The sequence below is a fragment of the Arvicola amphibius genome, chromosome 2, assembly GCF_903992535.2.
Source record: "Arvicola amphibius chromosome 2, mArvAmp1.2, whole genome shotgun sequence".
Taxonomy (NCBI): Eukaryota; Metazoa; Chordata; class Mammalia; order Rodentia; family Cricetidae; genus Arvicola; species Arvicola amphibius.
The window spans coordinates 78,042,868-78,070,120 of record NC_052048.2 but is presented as its reverse complement, the minus strand read 5'-3'; the positions used below and the strand labels follow the sequence as shown (position 1 = coordinate 78,070,120).

The 27,253-nt window shown below is 38.7% G+C and overlaps 1 protein-coding gene, 1 long non-coding RNA gene and 1 pseudogene across 2 annotated transcripts in view; 1 reads left to right on the top strand and 2 right to left on the bottom strand.

The window, feature by feature from the left end:
- Positions 1 to 1,293, bottom strand: part of LOC119808086 — a 46,848-nt gene extending 45,555 nt beyond the window's left edge. Inside the window, exon 1 of the long non-coding RNA XR_005284399.1 lies at positions 1,151 to 1,293. This is a non-coding gene — a long non-coding RNA (uncharacterized LOC119808086). The remainder of the gene's footprint in view (positions 1 to 1,150) is intronic.
- The window catches only part of LOC119808081, a 232,692-nt pseudogene that overhangs the window by 159,594 nt on the left and 45,845 nt on the right, over positions 1 to 27,253 (bottom strand).
- Positions 730 to 27,173, top strand: LOC119808083 (zinc finger protein 431-like). Its single transcript, XM_038320419.2, has 6 exons — positions 730 to 1,248; positions 1,408 to 1,894; positions 17,231 to 17,456; positions 23,406 to 23,532; positions 23,732 to 23,792; positions 24,924 to 27,173. Exons 3-6 carry the CDS (start codon positions 17,406 to 17,408, stop codon positions 26,539 to 26,541), a joined length of 1,857 nt encoding a protein of 618 aa, XP_038176347.1. The 5' UTR covers positions 730 to 1,248; positions 1,408 to 1,894; positions 17,231 to 17,405; the 3' UTR covers positions 26,542 to 27,173.

Genomic DNA, 27,253 nt, shown 5'->3' with positions numbered 1-27,253 from the left:
CCAACTTGCTAACCGCCTCTCCCAGAACTCCTACTTCTAAATGCCTACCACTGGAGGCGAAAAGCGCGTTCCGGACTCGGGGGTGAAAGAAAAAAAAAAAAAAAAAAAACTCATCCACATAAAAGTCCCAAGACATACCACTTTCGACAGGAACAACAACATCAAAAAGCCCCTATGCTAATGAGAGGGGGTGGAAAAGTGGAAAGCCAGAATCCGCCCGAACCAGGCGCCTCCACACTCAGAGAGCACCCAAGTCTCCAGCTTCAGGTTCCGGGTCGCTCCCCTCCCACAGACCGCCCAGCAACAGCAGGAAGTTAGTGAAGCACTATGGGCCCATCAATCAAGGGCGGCCTCCCGCCTCCACCTCACCTCCCCTCCCCCCGAAAACAAATAAAATAAAGGGAAAAATAAGTAATTTGGGAAGTCGTCTGGAAAGGGAAATCGTCCCAGATCCGGGGAGGCCGCACGCCCGGGACTGACTATCTGCACCAAATAGGCGGCCGGCTGAGCCGCCGCCACGAGATCCTCGCCGCGCGCCCTCCGCGCTCAGGCATCCAGGGGCCCTGGCCCGGGTTTAAGTTGCGCAAATCGCCCTGAGGACTGGCAGCTACTCAGCGGACTCGGCGGGACACACGGCTGCGGGGGTTTTCGGGAGTTCGGGGAGCGGGGCCTAGGGGCGAGCGGGCAAACAAGCAGAGGCGAGGGGTCGCGGGCTGCTACTCCGATACATTCCGGCTGTGTCAGGGACAGCGCAGCGACAAATGACTTCCGCTGCTGCGCAGTCGTGCCTGACGAAGGGCACTGTGCAGCCCTGCTTACGCGGCGACTCCCGGTCTGCCCACCAGTTCGCCTCAGAGTCCGCCAGCCTTCCCCTCCCTCTCCCCGCCCATCCACTCCGTAGCTGGCGGCTAGGGGCTCCCGCGGTCGCCTGTTGGTGACAAGTTTAGGGCTGGATGCTGCTCGCAATGTGCCCAGATATCAGACCCCTGCCCCGCTGGGCTCTGCAGATGGACCCGCCCCACGCTCCACTCTGGGGACGCTGACACCCTCATCTGGTCAGCTTGAAGCTCGTTTGTTCCGGGTTGCTCATTCCCGGCGCCGCTGCACCCCTCCTCACGCCCGCCTTTGGCCTGTAGCCTGAGTCACTTACCCCAATATGCCCCACCAGGACCACCTCCTGCCATGGCTCCCGCTGCGCTGCGCCCTCACCAAGACCTGTTTCCTACTTTTCTTTGCTGATTTTCTGAGGTACATGTGACACCCAGGAAAAAAGCACGTTTAGTTCATTTTTACGTCAGCATTGAACCACAGAACAAATATTCCCTCTTGTGTTTTTTTTTTTTTTTTTTTTTTGGTTTTTCGAGACAGGGTTTCTCTGCAGCTTTTTTTTTTTTTTTTTTTTTTTAGAGCCTGTCCTGGAGCTAGCCCTTGTGTTCTTAAATCTCTTCTGGACATCCTTCCACTCCTGTGACAAGGAATTACTCTATCCACAAATAGTGGGCTGTAGTGGGCTGTGAAACGGCCACGTAGTGTCCAGGTGGAAGAAGAAGTGCCTACAGGAAGATAGTAGGGTCTGGAACCAGATGCAAGGGCAAGTGCTATTGAAAAGCACATCTCCACTGATCTAGAAGAGGTCTTTATCTGGTTTGGAAAGCAGAGTCAGCAACTATTGTGCTGTGTCTTTAAGAAGAGGCTCTCCCTATGGGAGGTGCACTTGTCACTCAGGCATTAGTAGCCAATCAGACCCTCCAGGTAGCTTGCCAGTCAGAAGTGGAGGACTCTTCCTGGTTCCTGCTTGGCAGTGAAGTGGAACTGGAACCAGTCGTGTGTGCTGATTAAAACTCCTCCAGGAAACCGCGTGGAGCGCTTGCGAAAGCTAGGAAACCGCGACATGGTGAGTGAGGGGCTGCTGTCCCTGGATGGGGAGGCACAAATGGTGAGGTGCGGGAATCATGAGGTGATTCCTCTTCAGTTATGCACGGGAAACTGCAGCCAGATTCCCCATCCTCCTTTCAAGTTCAATATGGTGCCTGCAACTCCCTGAATACGGCAGGCCTCTGAATAACTTTGTACTGTGGGCTGAATCTGCTCCGAGCATTGGGAGCAGGGAGCTGTGTGGAGAAACCTCTTTCTAGGCAACATCATCATGCTTTTAGTGCGCTCATGGAAAGCAGATTGCCAGACTCGTGGAGGTCTAGTTTCTCTAGTATCTTCTAGAAGTTCAGCACTGTGCATTTCAACTTTATGTGTGAGATCCAATTACTGTTAATATTGTGGAGGTTATAAAATCAACCATATGTGGGGTAGCCCTCCACTTCCGCTCCGTGATGTAGAAGAGTAGAATTGGTAATATAAACGATTTACCAATTCTTAGAAAATATCAAGTCTCAAAAAGTAGAATTTAAGGGAGGTAGAACTGTCTCTGTATACTTGTCGGGCCTCATGAAGCAGGGTCTTGAGTATTTCCTAGTGTATTTTCCTGAGCCTAACTGGAGTTGGCCTGAGGCCTAGTGTAACTTTCTGAGTCTAGCTAGATTTTGAAGACCTGTCTCTGACTACCAGACCGAGACCTGCCTCTGCCCAGCTACCACTAACATAGCAAAGTATTATTGGCTCTTGTTCCTTACTCCACCTTGCTTAATCCCATGCTTCTCCGCCCTCATCACAACCTTATATAAGTCCCTGCTTGATATCAATAAAGGAGTTTCTGCTTCGACAGACACCCTACTCAGTGGGTGTGTTTTACCCTGGTGCCCAGTGGGGAGGGTGGCTGAATTGTGACACTCATCATCCCTTTCATCCCCACAGAGTCTGGCAGGTCAGGCTCTGTCCCTGCTCTTTCTGCCTAAGAACCAGGCAGATTGGTGCCCCTTATAAGGAAGCTGTATCCTGTCAGGAGCTGTTGCTGCCAGAGAACTAGGCATATGCTGACCAGGCCTGTTAGAGATTAGGATACTGAATAGATTCCTTCAACAGGATTTTTCGGACATTTGCCTCCAAATCTTTACAAAGAAGTTTTCCCTGGTTTACAACCAAATATATATATAAAATAAAACCAGTCCTATAACAAACTACTCAAAGGGGAATAACAGGGTCACAACCAACGTTAAGTCCTGGTGTGCCACTGAAGTTTCATTTTCTTTTAGAGAAAAGCATAGTTCTGCCTGATGGGTAATGTGACACCAGGTGACCTCTATTTGAAAAATGAAACAGTATTGTCTTAAGGACTGGCCTGATCAACTAAGGCTTTTATTTAGGCTCTCCAGAAGGAAGAAGAAACATTCTTGTGAGAGATAATAACAGCCTCAGGCCTAGGCTTCGGAAGCTTCCCTAGGGTTTGAACCCTAGGGAACACAGCTACTTTGGTAATTGCCTAGGGTCAGGGCCTTTGTGGAAGGGTTGCTATCGATCCTGAGAACTCCTCAGAGCTATGGTTGTCAATCCCTAGACTTTTTTGGTTTTAGTAATGATCACCAAATACACCTTATTCCCTTTGTGTAGCATTGTTTGATTAGCCTCCCTTTTAATTTGTACTAATGTGAGGGTTTCTGCTAACTTCATTGAAGTCTTTCATTTCCTTCCATTTCCCCCTGGAAGTTGGATACAAGATTCTATTTTTAAGAAACTTACTTGGCATGGAACTTAGCATGTGCAAGAAATCCCCACTCTAGCTTTTATCTTTTCTTTTATCTTTTCTTTTTTTGGTTTTTCAAAACAGGATTTCTCTGTAGCTTTGGAAAATGTCCTGAAACTAGCTCTTGTAGACCATGCTGACTTCGAACTCCCAGAGACCTGCCTGTCTTGCCTCCAGAATGCTGGTATTAAAGGCCTGTGCCACCACTGCTCAGCTGCTTTTTACTTCTTTACCTTCTACTTGTCCTAACTTCTGCATTCCCTGTGACCTTCACCACAGGACCCTGCCACTGTTTCATGCCACTGGTGTACTGAAGAAATTGTTCAGGGAATTTCTTTGCTGTCTAAACCCTCCCGTCTGCCTGGGTGACTAGACCTACAAATTGCCTATCTCTTTTGAATTGTTTAAGCTTCAGGCAGGGATGGATATGTACCATCAATAAAGAGATTTTTCTTTGTTAATTAACTTTGTGTGAAGTGATTTCTCAAAGGGAAGGCATATTAATTATAGAACTGTTGTTTTCCATCCTGTTGGAAAAACTGAGACAAGCTCTCTTAGGTTGAGTTGGGTGGCCTTGATTCCAGTCCGTTGCACTCAAGAAATTGGCCTTGTTGTTCTCTATATTATACCTTCAATATTCTTAAATTGCATGACTGTACCATCTAGCTCAGTTTTAAAATAATCTATTTGAGTCATTTAGTCAACTATCCAGTGCAATCACAGGAAAAGGATCCACATATGGAATATTGCTTCTGTCTTCTGAGCAAAATAGGAGGAAGAATTTATTCTGTACAGTGCAGGAGAAACAGGGTAGGCAACCAGCTCCTGGAGTCAGCATTATGATAAAGGACTTGATTGACATCAGGGGAGTGATTTTGTAATTTCCCAGCATGTTTTAATTTATGTCATGTGAATGACTACAGATCAGTGTGAGTGTACAGTTTAGAAAGGTTATCTTGATCCAATGAATACTTAAGGTCTAATTAAGGAAAGATCCTATGCAGATATTTCAGTCCTGCATGACAAAGGGGCAAAATGTTGTGACCCTGCGTAAAACGGCTGTTATTTTTCTTGTTTAAGATGTGCACCTTAGAGAAAAGGTGCGAGAACTCTTTGATATGCTCTAAGGCTATAAAGTCTGTTTCAACATTTCAAAATTAATTTTGAGATTATAACTCCATCATATCCATATTCTCTTTTCTGCTTCCAAAACTACCATGACCCCTCATTGTTTTCTAATTTATGACTTCTTTTTCTTTAACAACAGTTGTCTGTGACCTGTGTTTGTCAGCAGGATTTTCCAGGTATGAGGCAGTGGGTTGGCTAAACTAGACATTGCATGTGTAATGGAATGTGCATACAAAGAACCATGTGATAAGGATGAAGATCAGGATGTGTTCAGGAGAGTAGAAGATAAGGTCCTATCTATTGCACTGGAAGGTCAGAGCTAGAAAGACTGTGTTTCCTGAGTCATTTGATCTTGGCAAACCCAGTCGGGGAGCTGCTAGCATTATGAGGCGCACCTGGGAGGCACTAACCAATGAGGAACTCTGGGGAGTCTGAGCAATCAGCATTACTGGTGATGCGTAATTTTCAGGTTCTTTCTGGGATTCCCCTCTGCTTTTGCTGTGGTGAGTTGTAAGGAAGACAACAAATTGTGCCTTGGTGAGTTTGGCATGTTCAGAGCAGCTCTGCTGTGCTGTCATTTCTGCTGGGAATTGGATGGACCATGAGCCAGACTGATTATGTGTGGCCATGTGGTGACTTGGACAATGGCCCTTGTCTTCTGAGTCTCTCTGGATATGGATTTCCTGGGAAGTGGGAGACTCTGCATCCCTGGAATGGGAGGATATGATGCTTGTAGTAACTCTGTCCAGTGTGCACACATGAGCACTGCTTTTTGTGTGTAGAGGGGAGACAGATTGGAAAACTGAAGGTCTTGTTTCTAGAAGTTCTGAATATGGCATTCCACTCAGGTTTTTCTCATAAATGTTACAAGTAGTTTAGAAACTGTTAGAAAGATGGTGTTGGGATCATCTTTCAGCAATACATGACTAGAATACTGTTAACGTTCTCTTTCTACCAGCCACAGTGGTGTGATTTAGTGAAGTTTAGTTCCAGAGGACAAAAGGAGTTTCTAATCTGCAGAGATATCTTAGGTGTGCTTGGTGTAGGGCAGGTAGATAGGTCAGAATTCAAATCTTGTGCCATAATCCTTGTGGCAAGAAGTAGATTTTAAATCATTCTTCTATGTTGTTTTTGAATTGGGCATCAGTGTGGGCAGGAGGAACTGCATTTTTCTTAAATTACCAGGAGGTATACAGGGCTGCAGAACCTTAGCAAGGAATCACCTTCATTTGCAGAAAGATCTCTAGAGCATGGGGTTTCTGTCTTTGGAAGAAATGTTAGTAACTAGTGATGAAGGTGGGTCTTCTGTCTATGTGTTAATTTCATTGGTAAATAAAGAATTTGCCTTGGCTTTTTGATAGGGCAGAACTTAGATAGGTGGAGTAGCCTGAACAGAATGCTGGGAGAAAAAAGCAGAGTCAGGCAGATGCCATGATTCTCCTTCCCGAGATGGACACTGGCTAGACTCATGTCGGTAAGCCACGACCTCATGGTGGCATACAGATTTTTAGATATGGGTCAAGATGTGAGAGTTAGCCAATAAGAGGCTAGAATTAATGGGCCAGGCAATGTTTAAGTGAATACAGTTTCCGTATAATTATTTTGGGAAAAGCTAGCTGGCAGCTGGGAGCCGGGCGGCAGGAAGTGGCCCGCTGCTTCTTTCTACAAACTAGAGGGACAAAAACAATTTAAAGGTCACTTTGAGCTAATTTTATGAAAGTTGTAAAGTCTGTATTTATTTAATTTCTATGCTGATAGGATTATAGATAGATTGGATACATTGGTCATAATCACACTTTTCCTTGCTAAAGTTTCCTTTGGTCTTCTGATTAAAAGATATTTTCATATCTTTGTTCTTGGCCTTTTCTCTACATCCCCTTTATTCTTTCATAAATATTGTATATATTTTTAATTGTTGTATCTTTAGTATAAAGATAAGTAAGTATAGAAGTCATATTATATCAATCTGTTTTCTACTTTCTCATAATTCCATTGAGCATTCTGAGTGTTTCCAGTGTAAATGTAACTTTGTAGTCAACTTCCCTCTTATAAACTGTTGGGCACTGTCATTTTATTGAATTCATTTTATGGTGTAAATTTGTCGTGCACAATACCTTAATCTTACTGCATCATGTTTCCAACGATCATTTATTCACGTCTTTCCTTATTTATCCTTTCTTGCTCCTGTTGTTGTTAATTGTAAAAGACTTGTGGTTTATTGTACAGGAGATATTATGGGTCTTGGTATGTGACCCAGCACAATTTCTTTTTGAGGATGACCTGAGTTTCATTATCTACACTCAGATTGGGAGGCTTTTAACTTTTTACTATTCCAGATTCAGGGGATCTGAAATATTTTTTGGTATGTTATAGATGTATGTTTGTATCTATATATGTATATATATATATATGTATGTATATGTATATGTATATATGTAGAATGTCCATGGCTCCTGGAACAGAGTGTGCCTTCCAGGTCCTGAAGCACTGATGCATTGCCTCAGGCAGTGAAGCTTTCAGGCTTATTTGTGTTTCTGTGTATGATTGCTTAGTAGTCAATGAATCATAGAAGTTTAATAGTACAATTGATGTTAGACATTAATTTTGTGTACCCTGTATAGCTTGCAAACTTCATTGTATCTTGACAACTAAAGAGTATTTATCCTGGAAATTGCCATTACCTTATGTTTCTGATAAAAACTAAAAAATCTGATAGCTCTCCGTAAAACAGTCATAGCATCCTCTTGCTGTGGTGACTGCAGCCCAAGCCTGAGTTCATTCTTCAGGGCCCTATCAGGTGATTGGTAAGTAAGCACAGGTGCTTAGAAGACTTCATGAAAAATTTAGCTAGAGGCCATTTGTGTGATTTTTTAAATTAATTTATTAAAAATTTCCACCTCCTCCCCTACTCCCATTTTTCTCCCCCTTCCCCCATTCTCTCTCCCCACTCCCTCTCCAGTCCTAAGAGAAGCCAGGGTGCCCTCCCCTGTGGAAGTCCAAGGCCCTTGTGTGATATTTTTGCCCCACATCCTTCTTATTTTCTCCATATCCCAAGTAAGTAAGTAAGGCAGTATTATCTGATTTCTTAGACCAAATATTTCTTCTGTTGGATGGTTATTACTGATGATATATTCATATCAATAGTAAAAAGTAAACAATGAGAAAGAAATGAAAAGTGTAGTTGGTTGTTTCTCACACGCCAATTTCTGAATAACAACTCAGGCTTATATTAATTATAAATATTTGGCCAATGGCTCAGATTATTACTGGCTAGCTCTGCCCCATGGTTCCTGGTTGTTTACCTTATATCTAGCTTCTCTGGTAGCTCTTAGTATCTCCATTATTCTGACATCTTTCTCTCCATAAATCTGTTAGTTTTTCTACCTAGCTATATTTTGCTTTGCCGTACATCAAAATGTAGTATGGGTGAGTGCCGCATCCAGCCGCCCAGCTAGCTTAACCCCCCAAAATAACAACACAGAAATTGTATTAATTAAATTGCTGCCTGGCCCATTATATCTAGCGTCTTCTTGGCCAACTCTCACATCTTAATTTAACCCATTTCCATTAATGTGTCTCGCCACTTGACTGTGGCTTACTGGCATGAGTTTAACCAGCATCTGTCTTGGGCATGAGAATATGGTGTTTGCCATACTGCCCTTATTCCCAGCATTCTGTTTGGTCTACTCCACCTATCTAAATTCTGCCCTATCAAAAGACCAACACAGTTTCTTTATTCGACCAATGAAAGCAATACAAATACAGAAGGACTTCCTACACCACCAAAAGAGCTTTATTCATTAAGCATACAAAGCAACACATATTCACAGAATACAGAAGAATACCCCACATCAGAAAGTTTTTATTTTGTTGAGAGAAACAGTACTAGGTAGTTTCAGATGACAGTACAATGCTAAAAAGGATTCAGGAATTATCAAGGATTTTAGCTCCATTAAAGGGAAAAGACCCTTGCTCTATATTTGAAGCCTTGGAAGGTGCCCCATCCAGCTAAGTCCTAATTTTATGGAAGAGTACACCAAGTAATTCCTTGTCCCAGCAGCAACATACAGAAACAGCACTAAAGTTGGTCTAGGCTTGGTAGCATCCATTATATTTTGGCGAGATAACATATGTTGTACTGATTCTGGAAACAGGTAAGTTGTAAAATGTAAAGGTCATGGATTCTTCTTCTGTTGTCAGTACATCACTTTTGTACCCATCTATGTTTGGCAGAGTCATAGCCCCAGTGAAGAGATTGAGAGTTCATTGCAAGAAGCAGTGGAGATGATGCTGGGTTGAATTTGAGACCACAGGATATTGAGATACCCAAGCAGTGAGACATCTGCCATGGAGAGCTGCATATGGGGAGTAGAACTTGCAAAAGAGTACATTACATGAGAAGTTATAAGATGTTGTGAGATATGTTGATCAAACTTTTATTATAAAGCTTTCTCGGAGTCAAAAAGCAGAAATAGTTATTAGCTGACCAAAAAATATCATAGAAGTTTACAATACTGTGGAAAGAAAAGAAACATATAGTGTCAAGGTGAGGCTGCTAGAGGATATTGTCCTTTTGTGGATGGAGGAATGGAAGAGTTTGAGCCACCAGTGACTGCTCCACTGCTTCTCTAATCATTCAGGTTCTTTCCCCTGATATCTGAATCCCTGTATTTTCTTGATAAAGATTCATTAGTTAACACTTCATCTGGCACTCTAAAAGACATGCTTAATAAATATCAAGGGGTAATTAAGATCCCCAGAGATTGATTACACTGCAGCTTATTAACTTGAAATATTTAAACTACAGCTATGGGGAAAGTTAAAAGTTATACTCTTATTTTGATTTAGACAAAAGGGGAAATCTTGTGAAATATTGTTTGAAGATGTGTTACATTCAGTTATACTGTGGAATACTTGTTTAGTGATGCAAGAATGTATTGCATTCTTTTATGTTGCATTTATTTAACTCTGTGAAGCTGTGTTACTTTGCCTGTCTGAAACACCTGATTGGTCTAATAAAGATCTGAATCAGTAGATAAGCAGGAGAGGGATATGTGAGGCTTTCAGGCAGAGATAATAAATAGAAGGTAAAAGAGATAAGAATTGAGGAGGAAAAAAAAGAGAATAGGAGGACATTAGGGACCAGCCACACAGCTGCAAGGCCAACCTTGATGTAAGAAGTAAAGAAAAGTATTTGTAATAGAGAAAGATGAAAGACCAGAGGTGAAATGTAGATGAGATAATTTAAGAAAAGCTGTAGCGAAAGAAACCAAGCTCAGCCTGGGTATTCATAGGTAAGAATAAGTCTCTATTTGTTTTAGTTGAGAGCTGGGTGGTAAGACTCAAAAGAGAAAAGAAGCAGAAAACCAACTTTAGAATGGAGCATCCTTTGGGTATATGCCACAAAATAGTATAGCAGCTCCCTGGGGGCGGGGGGGGGGGGTATATCTATTCCCAGTTTTCTGAGGAACTACCACTTTGATTTCCATAGTAGCTGTAAAAATTTGTAAAAGTTACATACCATACAAGAACCAGAGTGATGTAATTAAAGTTTTGCTCAGCTCATGCCAGTCTAAAATTTAAGAGTTTTTCAGTGACTTGAAATTCTTAGGCCTGCTCATATCCAAATATCCAAGTTCACAGGCCCATAATCCCCTGCTACTCCAGATCCAGGAATTTGACATCCTCTTCTCCTGTATGGCAACTCTATACATATGGAAGGCATTCTCTCTCACACAAAAAAGATTTACAAACTGTGGTAATGGAATTGTTTTCAAAAGTTCTTGTGACTCATAAAGCAATAAGAGCAAAACACATTGCTTTAAGTGTATAATATAAATCATGAACTGTTTTCTTAACAGTCTGCTATCTTGCTTTATGTTTGGAAAAGTTTTTATTTTTTCTCTTTGCTGCAGACTTATAGGCAATCATCTGTCACAGGAAACAAAGTGTTGGCTAAGTGATCTTAACAAATAGTTTATTTATTATAAGTGAATGGCATTCTTTTAGTAATCAAAACTGTTTTGTACAAATTTAAAGAATCAGAAATCCTCCTTTGAGTCTCTCCAGTTTTGGTGGAAAAGCTCTCCTTGTCCAATCCATTTTCTGTTATTGGCAAAAGTCACAGCTGCAGTGCACAGAATGAGTCCTGACTATTGTTTTCTTCTGGTTACATTTTCATTAGAATCTTCTTCTTGTGTAAGTGACCGTATGTTTGTAGGTCTGTCTTTGTGTATTATTTTGCCAGTGGTTGATGATTTTATTAATTATCATTTAAGTTTATTGTTGTTTCTCTCGAAAATGATATATCTTCAACATATTTATTCAGAAACCTTACTATTATGATGTTATGTGTTCCTTGAGCATTTGTTGGCTTTGGAAATTTCTGTGGAAAGTTTCTCTTTTTGATCTTAAAGGCTCACTTCTCATTGCTTGGTATACCTGTATTTTGCCGTTGTTGCCATCTTCATGTTTGTGTTTTTGTTGCTTAAATGATTGATATGGTTAACATGCTGGCTTTTTTTTTAAAAAGCTACTCATATTTTATTGTCTGTCTTAATTAGCTGTTAACATGATGTAGCCTAGAGTAATTTGAGAGAGCATCACTTGATGCCCAGATCAGAACTGCTAGTTCCTATTTTGTCAAAACATGTTGATTTGGGATCCTATTCCACTGATGTTCAAATACCGTAAGCAAGTAGGCCTGAGATGAACAAGAGTGCTAGCTGAATCTGTGACAGTAATTAAGCAAGAGAGAAATAATGTTCCCTTGTAGTTTTTGCGTTAAATTTCTAGCTTGAGTTTTTACCCTAAGCTCCCAGTTGTGGGATATGATCTGGTAATATCAAATAAATCTGCTCAATACCTGAGATGCTTTTGGATAGAGAATTTAATCACACCAAGAAACAAGCAAGTTAGGTCAAAATATAGCTCACCACAGTCTGTTAGTTCACTAGTCCATTCTTTGGGCTGTGTTATCCTGTGTCCACTTAGTTAGGAAAGTTTTTGACTACGAAGTTTTTTGAAACTTTTATTGGTCTTAGTCTGAGATTCTTCTTTAATTTTTATTTTTCTTACATTTTGACATTTCATAGTGTTTCAGTTTCCTGGCCGTTATGTTTCAGAAAATTTTTAGATTTAATACTTTCCCTGATTAATAAATCCATTTCTTCTATCATACATTCAAAGCCTGAAATTCTCTGTTCCATGTCTTATATTATTTTGGTGAAGCTTGCCACTCATAACCTAGATTTTCATTTCCAGAATTCCTTCAGTTTCCATTTTTAAAATTGTTTTTGTTTTTAATTTTAGGTGTTGAACACATTCATTCATTTCCATCAACTGCTTGGTTTTTGGTTTTTGGTTTTTGGTTTTTGCCTTCTTTAAGGAAATTAATAATTTTTGAAAATATTTCATTATTTTTACCCTGCTTTCTTTAAGGGATTTATTCACTTCCTTTTTAAGGACATCTGTTTTCTTCATAAAACTGCTCAGAAACTGGTAGTGACATATTGATCTGGTTGATCCTGATTTTGTGTTCTTATGCTGGTGTCCAGGTATCTGGGTTTGAGGTGATTGTGGTTCTATGTGCTGATTTTTTAGTTTGTCTTTGTTAAATGGGTGTTTTGTTCCTTATTTTCTCTTGCTTTGATTTCTCTGTTCTGTGTGGCCTATAGGTGATCATGGGTTCTCAACCAAAGTTGGTGGTTGAAAATTTTGTAGTAGGTGTGACATTTGTTTCAGGTGGGAACAACTGTCCAAGTTTGGGGATAAGAGGAGAAGAAGCTTGGGGATAGTATAGAGGGGACACTGGGAGAGTGGGAGAGGCCAGTGGGTAGGTGACCTAAATGGACTTCTGGCAGATGGTGTGTTTTTTATTTGAGTGAAGGGTCTCCACCCAATTTGGAGGCTACAACACAGAGATGAACCAGGAAGTAGGATTGGGGATAGTGTTGGGGGGTGGTTATTGAATGAATGGAGGAGTTACACAGGCAAGCAGTCTACAAAGATTTTTTGTGGCTGTCATGTCCTCTCACCCAGCAGGGAGTTGAGTTGCCTACCGGTTCTTGCTGATGTGGCCTTCACTTGAACACTAGAAAGTCTTTCAATTTGGGGGTGGAGACATGGCTTTTGGGATAGCAGCTGTAGGGTTGGTGGAGGATTTTGTGTCTGTGAGAACATAGGGAATGTAAAAGTTTCATGGGCTGGTGGACTGCCTCCCTGTTCTTGTGGCTTGTATAACATGAATATGAGCAGGGGATGTTTGTCTGAATTGGGAGCGGGAACACAGTCATATTCCTCTCTTTCTGAGTAGGAATATATACTGTGCCATTATATGTTGGAAATCACTAATTTGTTTCTTGATTTTACAAGGTGTGTGAGTCAAGAGATTGCCTTGAGTGTCAGAAGGGACATTGGACATTTGCACTCTTTGCTTTGATATAGATTATAAGAATCATTGAACTTAGACTATATGCATTTTCCTTTGCACTTTTTTGTATTTATTCTTCTCTCATACAGTACATCTTGACTGCAGTGTCCCCTTGCACTGCTTTCTGTCCCCCAACACCAGGCTACATTCGCCAAGATCCTCTGCTACCATTTTCCTTCAGAAAAGAGCAGGTCTTCTTGGGATATCACTCAAACACATCATTCCAAGGTGCAGTAACACTGGGTACAAGCTCTTATATCAAGGCTGTAGAAGGTAATACAATAAGAGGAAAAAGGTACCAAGAGCAGGCAATAGAGTCACAGACAATATGACTCTTACAATTAGGACAACCACAAACACCATAAGCTATAAAACCATAGCAGCATGTGTGCAGAAGCCCTGGCTCATTGACTTGAAGGCTCCATGATTGCCACTTACATTTCTCTGAGCCCTTACAAGTCTTGCTTAGTTGATTCTGTGGGCCATGTTTTTCCTCAACCCCTCTGAATCCTACAATCCTAACCCCTCTTTCTATAAAATTTCTATAGCTCAAGCTAATGTTTGGGTAGGGATCTCTGCAGGTTCTTCAATGAGCTGCTGAAAAAAGACTCTCTGATAAATATTGGGTTAAGTGCCAATCTATGATTATAGCTGAAAATAGGTTGAACCATTCATTGATTTTTTTTTTTTTCTTGTTTAGTTGTATTTGATTCTACCATAGCTCTCTGAGTCATTCAAATTCTGGTTCCTGGCCATTCGGGCAGTGTCAGACATTCACTTATTCTCATAATTTGGGCTTCAAGTTAGACCAGTTATTGTTTAGTCACTATAGCATTTCTGAGCCACCATTTCCCCTGCATATTTTGCAGTCAGGATATATGTGTGTTGAATGTTTTATGGCTGGCTTCATGTCCTAGACCTACTGTGAGCTTTATATAGTTACAGAAGATGGCTGGTTTAGCCTCTGTAATCTTGATCACTACCAGCCCTAACGAGGGTTATAGGTTCTATGACGTTTTCACTGCACTAACTTCATAACCCTTGCTGAAAGCTTTCCTATTCCCATTATTTCTCTCTGTCTTCTCCCCCTCCATACCTTCTTCATTCACCTGACTTTTACTGTTCCCATCCCCACTGGCTTCTAGTGCACCCACAAAATCTATTATAGATTATCTTCCCAGGGAGTACCTTGCATTTCCCCTAGAGCTGTTCTTGTTGCATAGCCTCTGTGTATCTATATCTTGTACTCGGATTAACTGTGATTACCATGATTGCACTTTGCTTAACTGCTAATTTACATTTCTGAGTATATGTTTGTCTATGTGCTTCTGGATTTCCTCACAGGTTAATAAAGAACACTCAAGGAATAAGACAATGACAAACCGTATAATCCAATTATAATTTTGTCTACCTCCAAACAGAATTCTCAGTAGAAGTTTCTAAAGTGGATGAGAAACACTAGAAGAAATTTTCACCATCCTTAGCCATCATGGAATTACATGTTTAAACTACTGTGAGATTTTATTTTAATCCTTTCAGAATGGCTAAGTACATAACAACAATGAAAACTAATGCTGGCAAGGATGTTGGAACAAGGGGATTCATTGCTTTTGCAAGTACACAGTTGTACAGCCATGTGGAAAGCAATATTCAATCTTCAGAAAATTGAGAATCAGTCTACCTCCCGACCCACTTATACCACTCTTGTATATAATACTTAAATACAAGAAGGATTCCTTCTCAAGTGTGTTCACAGTGACTTTATGCATAATAGCCAGAAAATGTATCTCTGAGAGATTGTGCTGATTGATAATTCATGTGGGCAGGTTTCTCCATTGTGAGTGGCATTTTTCCTAAGAAAGTGAGCCTGAACTAGAAATGGAAGCTATCTCCACATGAGACGGTGACTAGGCAAGAAATAGAGCCAGGAAACAATCATTGCCCATGAGTTTTGCCTTTAATTGTTAGTGTCTTAAGTTCCCAAAATGATTGAGTGTGATCTGACACAATCAGTCAAATAAACGTATTCATTGCCTGAGCTGCTTCTGGTTATCAGATTTAATCAGAGCAGCAAAAACACAAGTTATACCAAAGTTAAATAAACAACAAAAGGGATTTGTTTTTCATATGCAGAACCTGGAATGTTTCTTTTGAAAGAATGTCAAAGATATCATGACTTTAGGTGGCAAAAACCGTAGAAAATTTTACTTAGAACTTAATTGGCTGTTCTTGTAGGACCAAGAAATTGGGAATGTTAAGAGTAATAGTAGAAAGAGGAGACTGATATCATAGGATTTCAATCTAAATAGGCACCATAGAAAATTATACTTGAGGTCATTTATATGATATATTGAGCCCGCAGTCTTTCTTATTCTGCCTATGCCCTGGAAATTTAGTACAGCAGAATTAAAAATAATAGGCTAATTCCTTAAATGGAATATTGAATCTGTTGAATGGCTATTATTGATGCCTCATTCAAGTCAACAGTAAAAAGAAATTAACAGCTGGGGCAAAAATAAATGAAAATGTAAAGATAGTTTCATATCACAATAAATTGCTGAAAGAGGTGGTTATTTTTAAGGAGTTTATCACCACTATACAAAAGGCTCTTGCTATGGAATGGAAACTTTGCAAGGTGCCTTAAGTGTAAGACTCCATCTATCTAAACCCTCAGTGTATGAAAGGAGTAAGTAGAGTGTTTCAAATTCCCAGGAAGCAGCTTCATGCAAACCTGCTGCACCTGTGATTCAAGTGTGTTTGTTTTTATGCCAATTACAAAGTCAAACTTAAGAATTGCTGTGAGTTTGAGGCCAGCCTGGTCTACAAGAGCTTGTTTCCAGGAAAGGCTCCAAAGTTACCAATAAACCTTGCCTCGAAAATCAGAACAACAACAATAAAATAGATATTGAACTTTTCAGTATGTCCTATCATGTGTTGGTCCTGCAAACAAGAAAGAATAAAAATGTAATGAGTTCTTAGTCTGTAATTACAATTCAACATAGTTGCAGGCATCTTTGTTTGGAATAATCAGAAACGCAGTGAGGAGACTGAGAGTTCATTCCATGAAACTATGAGGATGAAGCCTGGTGTTGTGATTTTTTTTCTCTCTCTTCCTTTATGTTTGTGGAAGCATGCCATGGAGCTTCCAAATAAATGACACACAAGACGTTTTATTTCTTATAAGTTCCCAGCCTTATTGTGGCTTGCTTCTAGGCAGTTTTTCTTAAATTACCCTAGTCACATTTTGGTTTTGGTCCTTTATCTTTCTCTACTCTGAATACCTTTCTTTACTTCTTGCTCTATGGCTTGTTGTTTACTTAGGTAGCTGTCCCCTGGTGTCCTCTTCTTTTTTTGCTCCTTGTTCTTTTTTTCCTTTCATTTATTTTCTTTGTCTTCCAGACCCTCTCATCCTTCCTGTCAACCTATTTGCTGTTCTGTTTTTTATTAGGCCAATCAGGTATTTTAGACTGGCAATATATCACAGCTTTACAGAGTTAAACAAATGCAACCTAAAAGTATGCAGCACATCTTTGCACCATTGTAACATATGTTCCACATCAGAAAAAAATAAAACAAATCTTAAAATAATATTTCACAACCTTTCTCCCCTTTTTGTCTAAATAAAAATGAAATATTTTAACTTTAACTTACTAAAACTATGTACAACAAAAGCAGTTACCAAGTAAGAATTACATTTACAATATTCAGTCCATTTGTATTTATCAATTTCAGAGAAAACACTCCATGATCCATCCCATTTTAGTGACTTCAAAGTTTGATACTTAGCTTACTTGCTATCATAGCTACAGTAAACTGAAACTCTAATTATTTAGTCTTTAACTCCATCCTAGACCCGAGATGGAATTAATATTCCCAAACAGAGACACTGAGCTATCTGAACATTCAACCAAAGTTCTTTTGCAACATTAAACCATCCATTTTCAAAATACGGAAAGACTTTTCTCTGAAGTGGGGAATTTGAAGGACTATCCTTGTAATAGCAAAGCTCATCAGTCACTTTCCTTTGTGTTCTGCAGAATGTCTGGCAGACTCTTCTGTGAAACAGGAATCCCAAAGCATTGTTCTGCCTTGTTTTGAAAATGTTCAGCAATCACTTTCCTGTTGGACCTGTATGTAAAATCTGCACAGCACACTGTTGAGCAGCCCAAAGTAGTAGCAGGTTTTCTTCAACCAGTGATTAGGCTTGCCAGAATGAAAGCAACTCCAGTGGAGATTCTTCAATACCCATCATCTTTTAAGCAAGTAAGTACCATATTCTGTACAGCTTTTAAGTGTTTGGAACCATTTGTCTTTTTAAATATATCTTGGTAGGACTCTGAAAAAAATTCCTAACATTAATATATTTGATTGTTATAAGTGTTTCTACTAACCTTAGTTTCCTGATTATCCTAAATAGTTTTTAATTATAGCTTTCAAAAACTAGAACTTTATCTTATACTTTAAATGTGTTTCATAGATACCATACCTTAAATAAGAATATATATATATATATATATATATATATATGCACTGTAACTAAAATAACTTAAATTCTTATCAAAATACTGTGTGTTCTCTAAATGATAACAAGCATGTATAGCCCACCAAATAACCAAAAGCCTACCATATGTTATCTGTTGGAAATGTGGGTGTCATGTTCTCTAGATTACTTCTTGCTAAATATGGGTGAAGACACCTTTAGGGTTCCCTGAGAAAATTTAAGATAATGTCCAAGTACTTGGAAAAGCATCTATAATCTTTATTCAGAGTCATCACTTGTCATGATTCAGGAGGTCTACCCTGATTAAACCTGATCAATGTCATTTCTTAAAGAATTCACAGAATTTAGTCTGCTGTGGAAACAAAGGCAAAACCTCTTCTCAAAAAATATTTTTTATTTCCATGTAACAGATACATTTGACTCATATTTTAAAATTAAGATAACTTGACAACAAAAAACCAAATAATCTAAAATCGGGTACAGTCCTAAACAGAAAACTCTGAGCAGATGAATCTCAAAAGGCTGAGGGACACATAAGGAAATGCTCAGCATGCTTAGCTATCAGAGAAATGCAAATTGAAACAGCTCTGAGATTCGATCATACACCTCTCAGAATGGCCAAGAACAAAAACACTGTTGAAAGCTTATGCTGAAAAGGATATGGGAGAAAGACAACACTTCTCCATTGGTGGGCTTGTAAACTTGTACAATTGTTTTGGAAATAAGTATAGTGATTTCTAATATAATTAGTAAACAATTTAAGTAATAAAATTTGGTTAATTTAAGTGATAATGGTGAGCTAAAAATACACTTAAGATATTGGTCAAAGAGTATTGTAAATAATATGGTTTCTGAATGATTATTTTGGTGCTGAGCAGCTGGAAACCAACTAAATGCTTCCAACATCAAACATAGCTGCCCTCAACTGAAGAATAGGTAAAGAAAATGTGGCAGATTTATACAATGAAGTACTACACAAAGGTAAATTGTAATGGCATCTTGAAATTTGCAGGCAAATGGATAGATCTAGAAAAAAAAACATATTGAGTGAGGTAACCCAGACCAAGAAAGACAAATATAATATGTACTCACTCAAAAGTGGCACTTAGTCATAAAGCAAAGAAAATCCAGCCTAGAATCTACAATCCCAGATAAACGAGACAACAGAAGTCCCTAAGAAAGACATAGATGAATCTACACAGGATGGTGAAAAAGACAAATCTGAGTAAATCAGGAGTGTGAGGGTCACAGAAGAGAATAGAAGGAGAGAGAAGTAGAAAGGAGAGGAGTGGAGAGAAATGTAAAGCTCAATAAAAGCAATAGTAACAAAACGATAACCCAAAATACCTAAGTTGTTTCAATTTTGTAGTGCTGTTTATAATCCCATGTCTTCCCGCCAGCTATCTGGTGCCCATCAGCCATGAAAAAGGTCAGAATCAACACAATACAATACAGGATCATGACTCCTTGTGTTTTTCTTATCTTTACATGACTTTTTACATTTCTATTAGTGTTATTATCTTTTTAAAGACTTTACTATTTTTAAATCTATTTCTATAAATGCCTATACCTATTGTCTTTGCTTTCTAAAGCCTATGCAAATTGTAAAATACACTGGAAACATTTTACAGGTTTTTTCGATCTGAACCTGTTTAACTGAATATCATTTAGCCTTTTTTTTGACAACATAAGTCTTTAAACTACTGTGTAGCATTGACTTCCACTGGTAACTTTGGCTGCAGTCTCCTCCTGCTTCTCTATTTATGAAAACCAACCATTAAGCTTGCAGCCATATAGAAATTGTGTTTCAGGAACTACATTCTACCTTCATATTTCTGGGAATCTGATTCTTGCAGACTTTTTTTATGGTTAGAATTTTCATATACCCATTGCTCAAGGGCTTCTTCTGTAAGGCAGAAACCCTCAAGCCATGAATTTTGAGCCCCACATTGGGCACCAAAATGTACGCAGTTGATTTAGCTCTTTGGGGACCCTGATACCCACTTTTAAATAAATCACAGAGCTTTATTATTATTTATTAATCTCTGGCCTTAACTTGGCTTGTTTCTAGCCATTTTTCTTAACATGAATTATTTCATCAATATTTTGCCTCCAGCTTTTTATGTTTTTCTATTCTATATACCTTTCTTGATCTCTTACTCTCTAGCTTGTGTAGCTGGGTGGCTGGCTGCTGGTGTCCTATCTTTTTCTTGTTCCTCCCTCCTTTTTTCCTCCTAGATTTCTTCTCATTTTTATTCTCTCTGCCTTCCAGACCCTCATATCTTTTCCTAATAAGCTATTGGCTGTTCATCTCTTTGTTAGCAAAATCAGGTGCTTAAGACAAGCAAAGCATCAGAGCTTCACAGAGTTAAAAATTGCAACATAAAAGAATACAACAGATCTTTGCATCATTGAAAGAAATTTTCCAGAACTTAAGTAAATAAAACTCACCTTAAAATAATATTTTGCAATAATCTGGATTGCATTTTGAGACCACAAGATGTTGAGATACCTAAACAATGAGGCATCTTCCATGGATAACAAGCTATTTACAGGGATTGAGGGTAATCAAAGAGAGTGATTTATGAAAAGTTACAGGGATAAGATTATCTCAGTCGTTTGAAATAGAAGTTGCATGCATTTGAGATAGAGCATCAGGATTTGATGTTTGTGCTGCTGTTGCTGTGCTTCAGTTTTGCCTTGGTCCAATCTTCCATTGGTATGTCTCCATTTTTCTCTTTTGGAATGTAGGAATGGTATTTGATGTCATTATATGTTTCAAAGACGTAACACATTTTCTGATTTTACAAGATATCACTCTCAGGAGATTGATTTCAGTGTCACAAAAGACTTTGGACATTTAAACATTGTAGAGGCGTTTGCCGAGTATGGGGATCATTGAAGTGACTAAAGTATATTCTTCATGGATGACCATGAGCCCTTAATGACCTTGGTCATATAGTTATTGATTAAATTAAACACCTCCCAAAATAGGAAGATACACGTGAATATGTACCATTCCTTGGTGACTTTCTGCTGATTGTGAAATCCTTAGTAGAGACTTCCTGGATGGAATTCTTTATTGGAGATGTGATCTGAGTCTCTATTCTCTCAACATATTTCCTGTTCTTTGTATACTGTTTTATATTTGATACTAACCAATAAGCTTCCTTCTTGTGCTGTCATGCCGTCACCACTATTATAGTAGTGTTACATAAGATTCAGTATAAATTATTACTATTCTATGATATGGTAGTTTAGTAGCCTGCTGTTTGAATCTTCTTGTTTCTAGGTTTTTTAAGAAAGTACTTGTCCATGTAGCCCTAACTTTCTTGAAAGTAGTTCTATATGCCAGGCTGGCCTCAATCTCAGAGTTCCTCTGACTCTGGATCCCAATTGTTGTGATTAAATGTGGGCCAACATTCCATACTTTTGTTTTTATATTATTGATTGATAGTTTTATCTCTGTCAAACATATGCCTTTGTATTGAGATTCCCCCATATCTTGAATATAGAAAGTTGGAAGAGGGTATCATTTTGTTTTCCTGAATGGCATGTGTTTATGATATTAATAATGCCTGAGCCTTCTGAGACAATAGATGCCTGTAATGTTTGTTTTGAAATTTTTTATTGTATATGAGTGTAGTGAGGAGCTGCAGGTTGCGTTCCTGCGGCCCAGTTCCCGGCCTCCTGACTAGCTTATGCCCCAAAATAACAACACACAAATTGTATTCTTTTAAACACTGCCTGGCCCATTATTTTCAGCCTCTTACTCACATCTTGATTAACCCATATCTAATAATCTGTGTAGCACCATGAAGTGGTGCCTTACCGTTTAGTTTCTAGCATACGTCCAACTTGGGCTGGAGCTTCATCGCATCTCTCTCCCTAAGGAGAGGCATGGCGGTCTGCTCTAACTTAGGAGAGGCGTAGCATCTGACTGAGCCATCTACCTCACTTCCTTCTTCCTGTTCTGTCTACTCCGCCCACCTAAAGGCTGACCAATCAAATGGGCCAGGCAGTTTCTTTATTAGCCAATGGGAATCCTCCATCATATGAGAATTTTCCTGTATGCATATATATGCACCACAGAGGTACCTGGTTCTCACAGTGATCAAAACATGATCCCAGGAACCCAGAGCTTGAACTAATAAATAATTGTGGTTCCCTTTTCAGTACAGACAGTTGAGGACACCTATATGCAAGCAAGCGAGTTCCCCTTATTTTGAGCCCGCTTTCTTTTTTTTATTTTTTTTCCTCATATTTTTATTAAAAATTTCCATCTCCTCCCCTCCTCCTCCCCGTTCCCTCCCATCTCTTCCACCCATACCCTCACTCCCTTCCTCTCCAGGCCAAAGAGCCATCAGGCTTCCCTACACTATGTTAAGTTCAAGGTCCTCCCAACTCCCCCCAGGTCCAGGAAGGTGAGCAACCAAACTGACAAGGCTCACACAGAACCCGTCCATGCCGTAGAGTCCAAGACCATTGCCATTGTCTTTGCTTTCTCAGTCATCCTCCACCGTCATCCACATTCACAGAGTCCGGTTTGATCGCATGTTCCATCAGTCCCATTCCAACTGGACTTGGTGATCTCCCATTAGTTCTGTCCCACTGTCTCAGTGGGTGAACGCACCTCTCATGGTCCTGACTTTCTTGCTCATGTTCTCCCACCTTCTGCTCCTCATCAGGACCTTGGGAGCTCAGTCCGGTGCTCCATTGTGGGGCTCTGTCTCTATCTCCATCCATTGCCAGGTGAAGGTTCTATGGTGATATGCAAGATATTCATGAGTATGGCTATAGGATCTGGCCTTTTCCGGCTCCCTTTCCTCAGCTGCCCAAGGAACTAGCTGGGGACATCTCCCTGGATAACTGGGAACCCCTCTAGAGTCACGTCTCGTGACAACCCTTAGATGGCTCCCTTAATTAAGATATATGCTTCCCTGCTCCCAAATCCACCCTTCCTTTATCCTAAGCATCTCATTCCCCCTTGAGCCCTCTTTCTTGCCCTGTGTTGATTACTTGTTATCAACATTTATATTGCTAATGTTTTCATGTCTCAGTTTGTAACTTTTTAAATATACAGTTCCTTTATTAAAGTTTTATTGATGTTACAGTTTAAATTAGCCCACTTCAGGTTTCTGGAAGATGAATACAGAGCTGGAGTTAATGCATAACTCTTTGGAATTTCACCAAACACCTATGTATTTTTTCTATGATTTGTTTGTTTTTTGCTGATTTTTGTATAGATAATAGGTTCTTAATATGTAATTCTGACTGTCCTGGACATGATTCAATAAACTTTTACAGCATTTAAACCAGAGGCCTCTGCCTTCTGAGTGCTGGAATTAAAGGCATGAGCCAGTGTATCCAGCTTGCCTATTTAGTTCTTTTTGTATGCAGTAATTAATTGTTCACTCAACTTTTCCTATGTGTCCTCTGTACTGCTGATTTGTTTACTTGTCTCTCTATGTTTGTTTATAGGCATTTCTCTTGCATGTAATATTCCATTCAAGGGGTATAGAAATGGTAGAGGTGAACATCATCCTATTTAGTTTCCTTCAAAAGTTACTTGGTGACTGAATTAAAATGTCTATGGTATGGAATAATTGGGGGTAAGCCGCAGAATTATGTGAGTATACTGTAAAGAATTATACATTTACAATGTTGTCATTGTCATGCTTTCTATTGTACATATATATTGGAAATTTTAGAATGCAGTGACCTATGATGATGTGCATATTGATTTCACTTGGGAAGAGTGGACTTTGCTGAATCCTTCCCAAAAGAATCTCTACAAAGATGTTATGCTGGAGACCTACAGGAACCTTACTATTATAGGTAAGACTGAATTTCCTCTTATGTTTCAAAATAAGGGGACAACAATTCATTGTTTATTGATGTTCTTATCTAATTTTGATTAAGAAAGAAGAACCATTGGTTAAATAAATCAGGCATGATTCTAAGGTTCAGGGAAGAGAATAACTAAAATTTTACATCATTTTTAATATTACTTTTATTTTCTGATATTATATTTTAGGATACAGTTGGGAAGACCGTAATAATGAAAATCATTCCCAATGGTCTGGAAGATGTGAAAGGTAACTTTCATGGGCAAGCTGATACAAATGTTCCTCTGAAGAAATTGTAGTGTGTACTGGAAGTTTTAAACAAACACGGCATAATAAATAATGACACTTTAAGTGCATCAATAATTATTACATTGTCACAAAACCATGTACCTCAGTGTCAGCTATGTGAATTGCAATTGAACACCATGCTTTTAAGAAAGAAGCTAAGGAAACAGTGTCCTAACGGATATCACCATTTGAGACATAGCATTATGAGAGCTATGCTATACAATTGTCAATCAATTTTTTCATACCACTCATATTAAAAAAATTAAAAACACCGAAGTGGTGATAAGTATGTCTCCAAGAGTTTCTAACATGCAAATTGTCCATATTGAAGCTTTTGTGTCTCATATACTTGATGTGATTGTGCTATGTTTAATGAGGGTGCAATTAGAGTCAAGAATGAAAGGGCAGGTGTGGCCAAACCTTAATCCCTATACCAAAAGTCAATGATTACAGAGGGTCAAACTCTATTAATTCAATTAGAATCTTTTTATTTATTTTTCCTTTACTAGGTATATGTCACTCTGGATACAAGGCTTATGAGCATAGAGATATGGAAAGACATAACATCTCAGAATAATTAGAAGATATGTAGCAGTACCCACGTTAAGCATACTTGTTGAATATTGTTCAAGTATTTAAGTAATTTGTTTTCTTGTTTCAATATTAATACATCAAAAATGCACATTACAGAAAATCCCCATGAGTACTAGAAATAAGTAATACTCCTGTTTGTCCTAGCTCACTTAGCAAATGTAGTATCTTTCACAGTATAGGAAAATGTATGAATACAATAAGGATGTTAAAGATCTGAGCTTTTCAAACTCTCTTCAAATATGTAAAACTTTTTGGATAGAAAAATGATTCTGTAAATGTGACTCCTGTAATAAAGGATCTTACCATCAAAGGTACCCTCGATGTTTCAAAACATCTTTAGTAAATGGATATAGCATGAGTATAAACACAGTGATAAGACCTTAATATCTAATTCCTTTTAAAAATTGGAGCCAATTTAAAAATTATTTGTTATAGTTATAAAGATTCAACAGTGTATAGAATGTGGTAAGACTTTTAAATGTGCCATTATCCTTGCAGGCATGAAGGAATTCACACTGGAGGAAAAACTGCCATATACCATCAAAGTATTAAAGCCATTGCATGTGACAGTGATCTTCAAAGGCATAAAAGAACTAATCCTAGCGAGAAATCATATGAGTATAAGCAATGTGTGAAGCCCTTTGCATGTCCCAAAAGACATCAAAATTATAAAAGAACATATACTGGAGAGAAACCATTTGAATGTTATCACTGTGGTAAAGCCTTTGCATATCATAGTCGTCTTCAAAGACATAAAAGAATACATACTGGAGAGAAACCCTATGAATGTAATCAGTGTGGTAAAGCCTTTGCATGTCGCAGTCGTCTTCAAATGCATGAAAGAACACATACTGGAGAGAAACCTTATGAATGTACTCAGTGTGGTAAAGCCTTTGCATATCGCAGTGGTTTTCAAAGACATAAAAGAACACATACTGGAGAGAAACCCTATGAATGTAATCAGTGTGATAAAGCCTTTGTATGTCACAGTGGTCTTCAAATGCATAAAAGAACACATACTGGAGAGAAACCTTATGAATGTACTCAGTGTGGTAAAGCCTTTGCATATCACAGTGATCTTCAAAGGCATAAAAGAATACATTCTGGTGAGAAGCCCTTTGAATGTAATCACTGTAGTAAAGTCTTTGCACGTCACAGTTATCTTGAAATACATGAAAGAACACATACTGGAGAGAAACCCTATGAATGTAATCAGTGTGGTAAAAGCTTTGCAAGTCAAAGTTGTCTTTACATTCATAAAAGAACACATACTGGAGAGAAACCATATAAATGTAATCAGTGTGATAAAGCCTTTACATATCCCAGTGTTCTTCAAAGGCATAAAAGAACACATTCTCTAAAGAAACCCTATGAATGTAACCAGTGTGGTAAAGTTTTTTCATGTATCAGTACACTTCAAACCCATGTAAGAACACATACTGGAGAGAAACCCTATGAATGTAATCAGTGTGGTAAAGCCTTTTCAAGTCAGGGTTATTTTCACATTCATAAAAGATCACATACTGGAGAAAAACCCTATGAATGTATTCAGTGTGGTAAAGCCTTTGTATGTCACAAAAATCTCCAAATACATGAAAGAACCCACACTGGAGAGAAACCCTATGTATGTAATCAGTGTTGTAAAGCCTTTGCATGTAATAGTCATCTTCGATTGCATAAACAAACACATACAGGAGAGAAACCCTATGAATGTGATCAGTGTGGTAAAGCATTTGCATGTCACGGTGATCTTCAGAGGCATAAAAGAACACATAAAGGAGAGAAACCCTTTGAATGTAATCAATGTGGTAAAGCCTTTACACGTCATAGTCATCTTCAAATACATAAAAGGACACATACAGGAGAGAAACCCTATGAATGTAATCAGTGTGATAAAGCATTTGCATATCACAGTGCTATTAAAAGGCATAAAAAAACACATACTGGAGAAAAACCCTTTGAATGTAATCAGTGTGGTAAAGTCTTTGTACATCGCATCCATCTTCAAAAACATAAAAGAATGCATAATGAAGAGAAAACTTATGAATGCAATCAATGTCCTAAAGCCTTAGGATATCACAGTGGTCTTCAGCAGCATAAAGGAACTCTTACTTGAGAGAAACCCTATGAATGTAGTCAGTGTGGGAAAGCCTTTACACACGAAAGTAATCTTGTAAATAAAAGAATACATACTGGAGAGAAACCCTATAAATGTGATCAATGAGATAAAGCCTTTGGATATCGCAATGTTCTTCAAAGGCATCAAATAACACATACTGGAGAGAAACCCTATGAATGTAATCAGATCGGAAAGCCTTTGAATGTCATGGTCACCTTCTGATGCATAAAAGAGCACATACTTGACAGAAACCCTATTAACGTACTTCGTGTGGTAAAGTCTTTTAATGTCACAACCATCTCCTTATACATATGAGAGCCCACACTGGAGAGAAAACCTTACTAATCAGTGTGATAAAGCTTTGCTTGCAATAGTTATTTTCAAATGTATATAATCAATAATATAAAGTCTTCATATGTCACAGTCATTTTTAAATGCATAAAAGAACATATACCTTAAAGAAATCCATGAATGTAATCAGTGTGGTAAATTCTTTGCGTATCAGTGATCTTTGAAGGCATAAAAGAACATATGCTAGAGAGAAATTCTATGGATGTATTTAGTGTGTTACAGAATTTAATGTCACAATAGTTTCTGAATACATTAAAGAATCTGTATTGGTGAGAAAACCTATGAATGTACTCATTTTGTTCAAATTTTTGCATGTCAACAAGTCTAAAGAACAAACGAACACGTAATGGAGAACAGA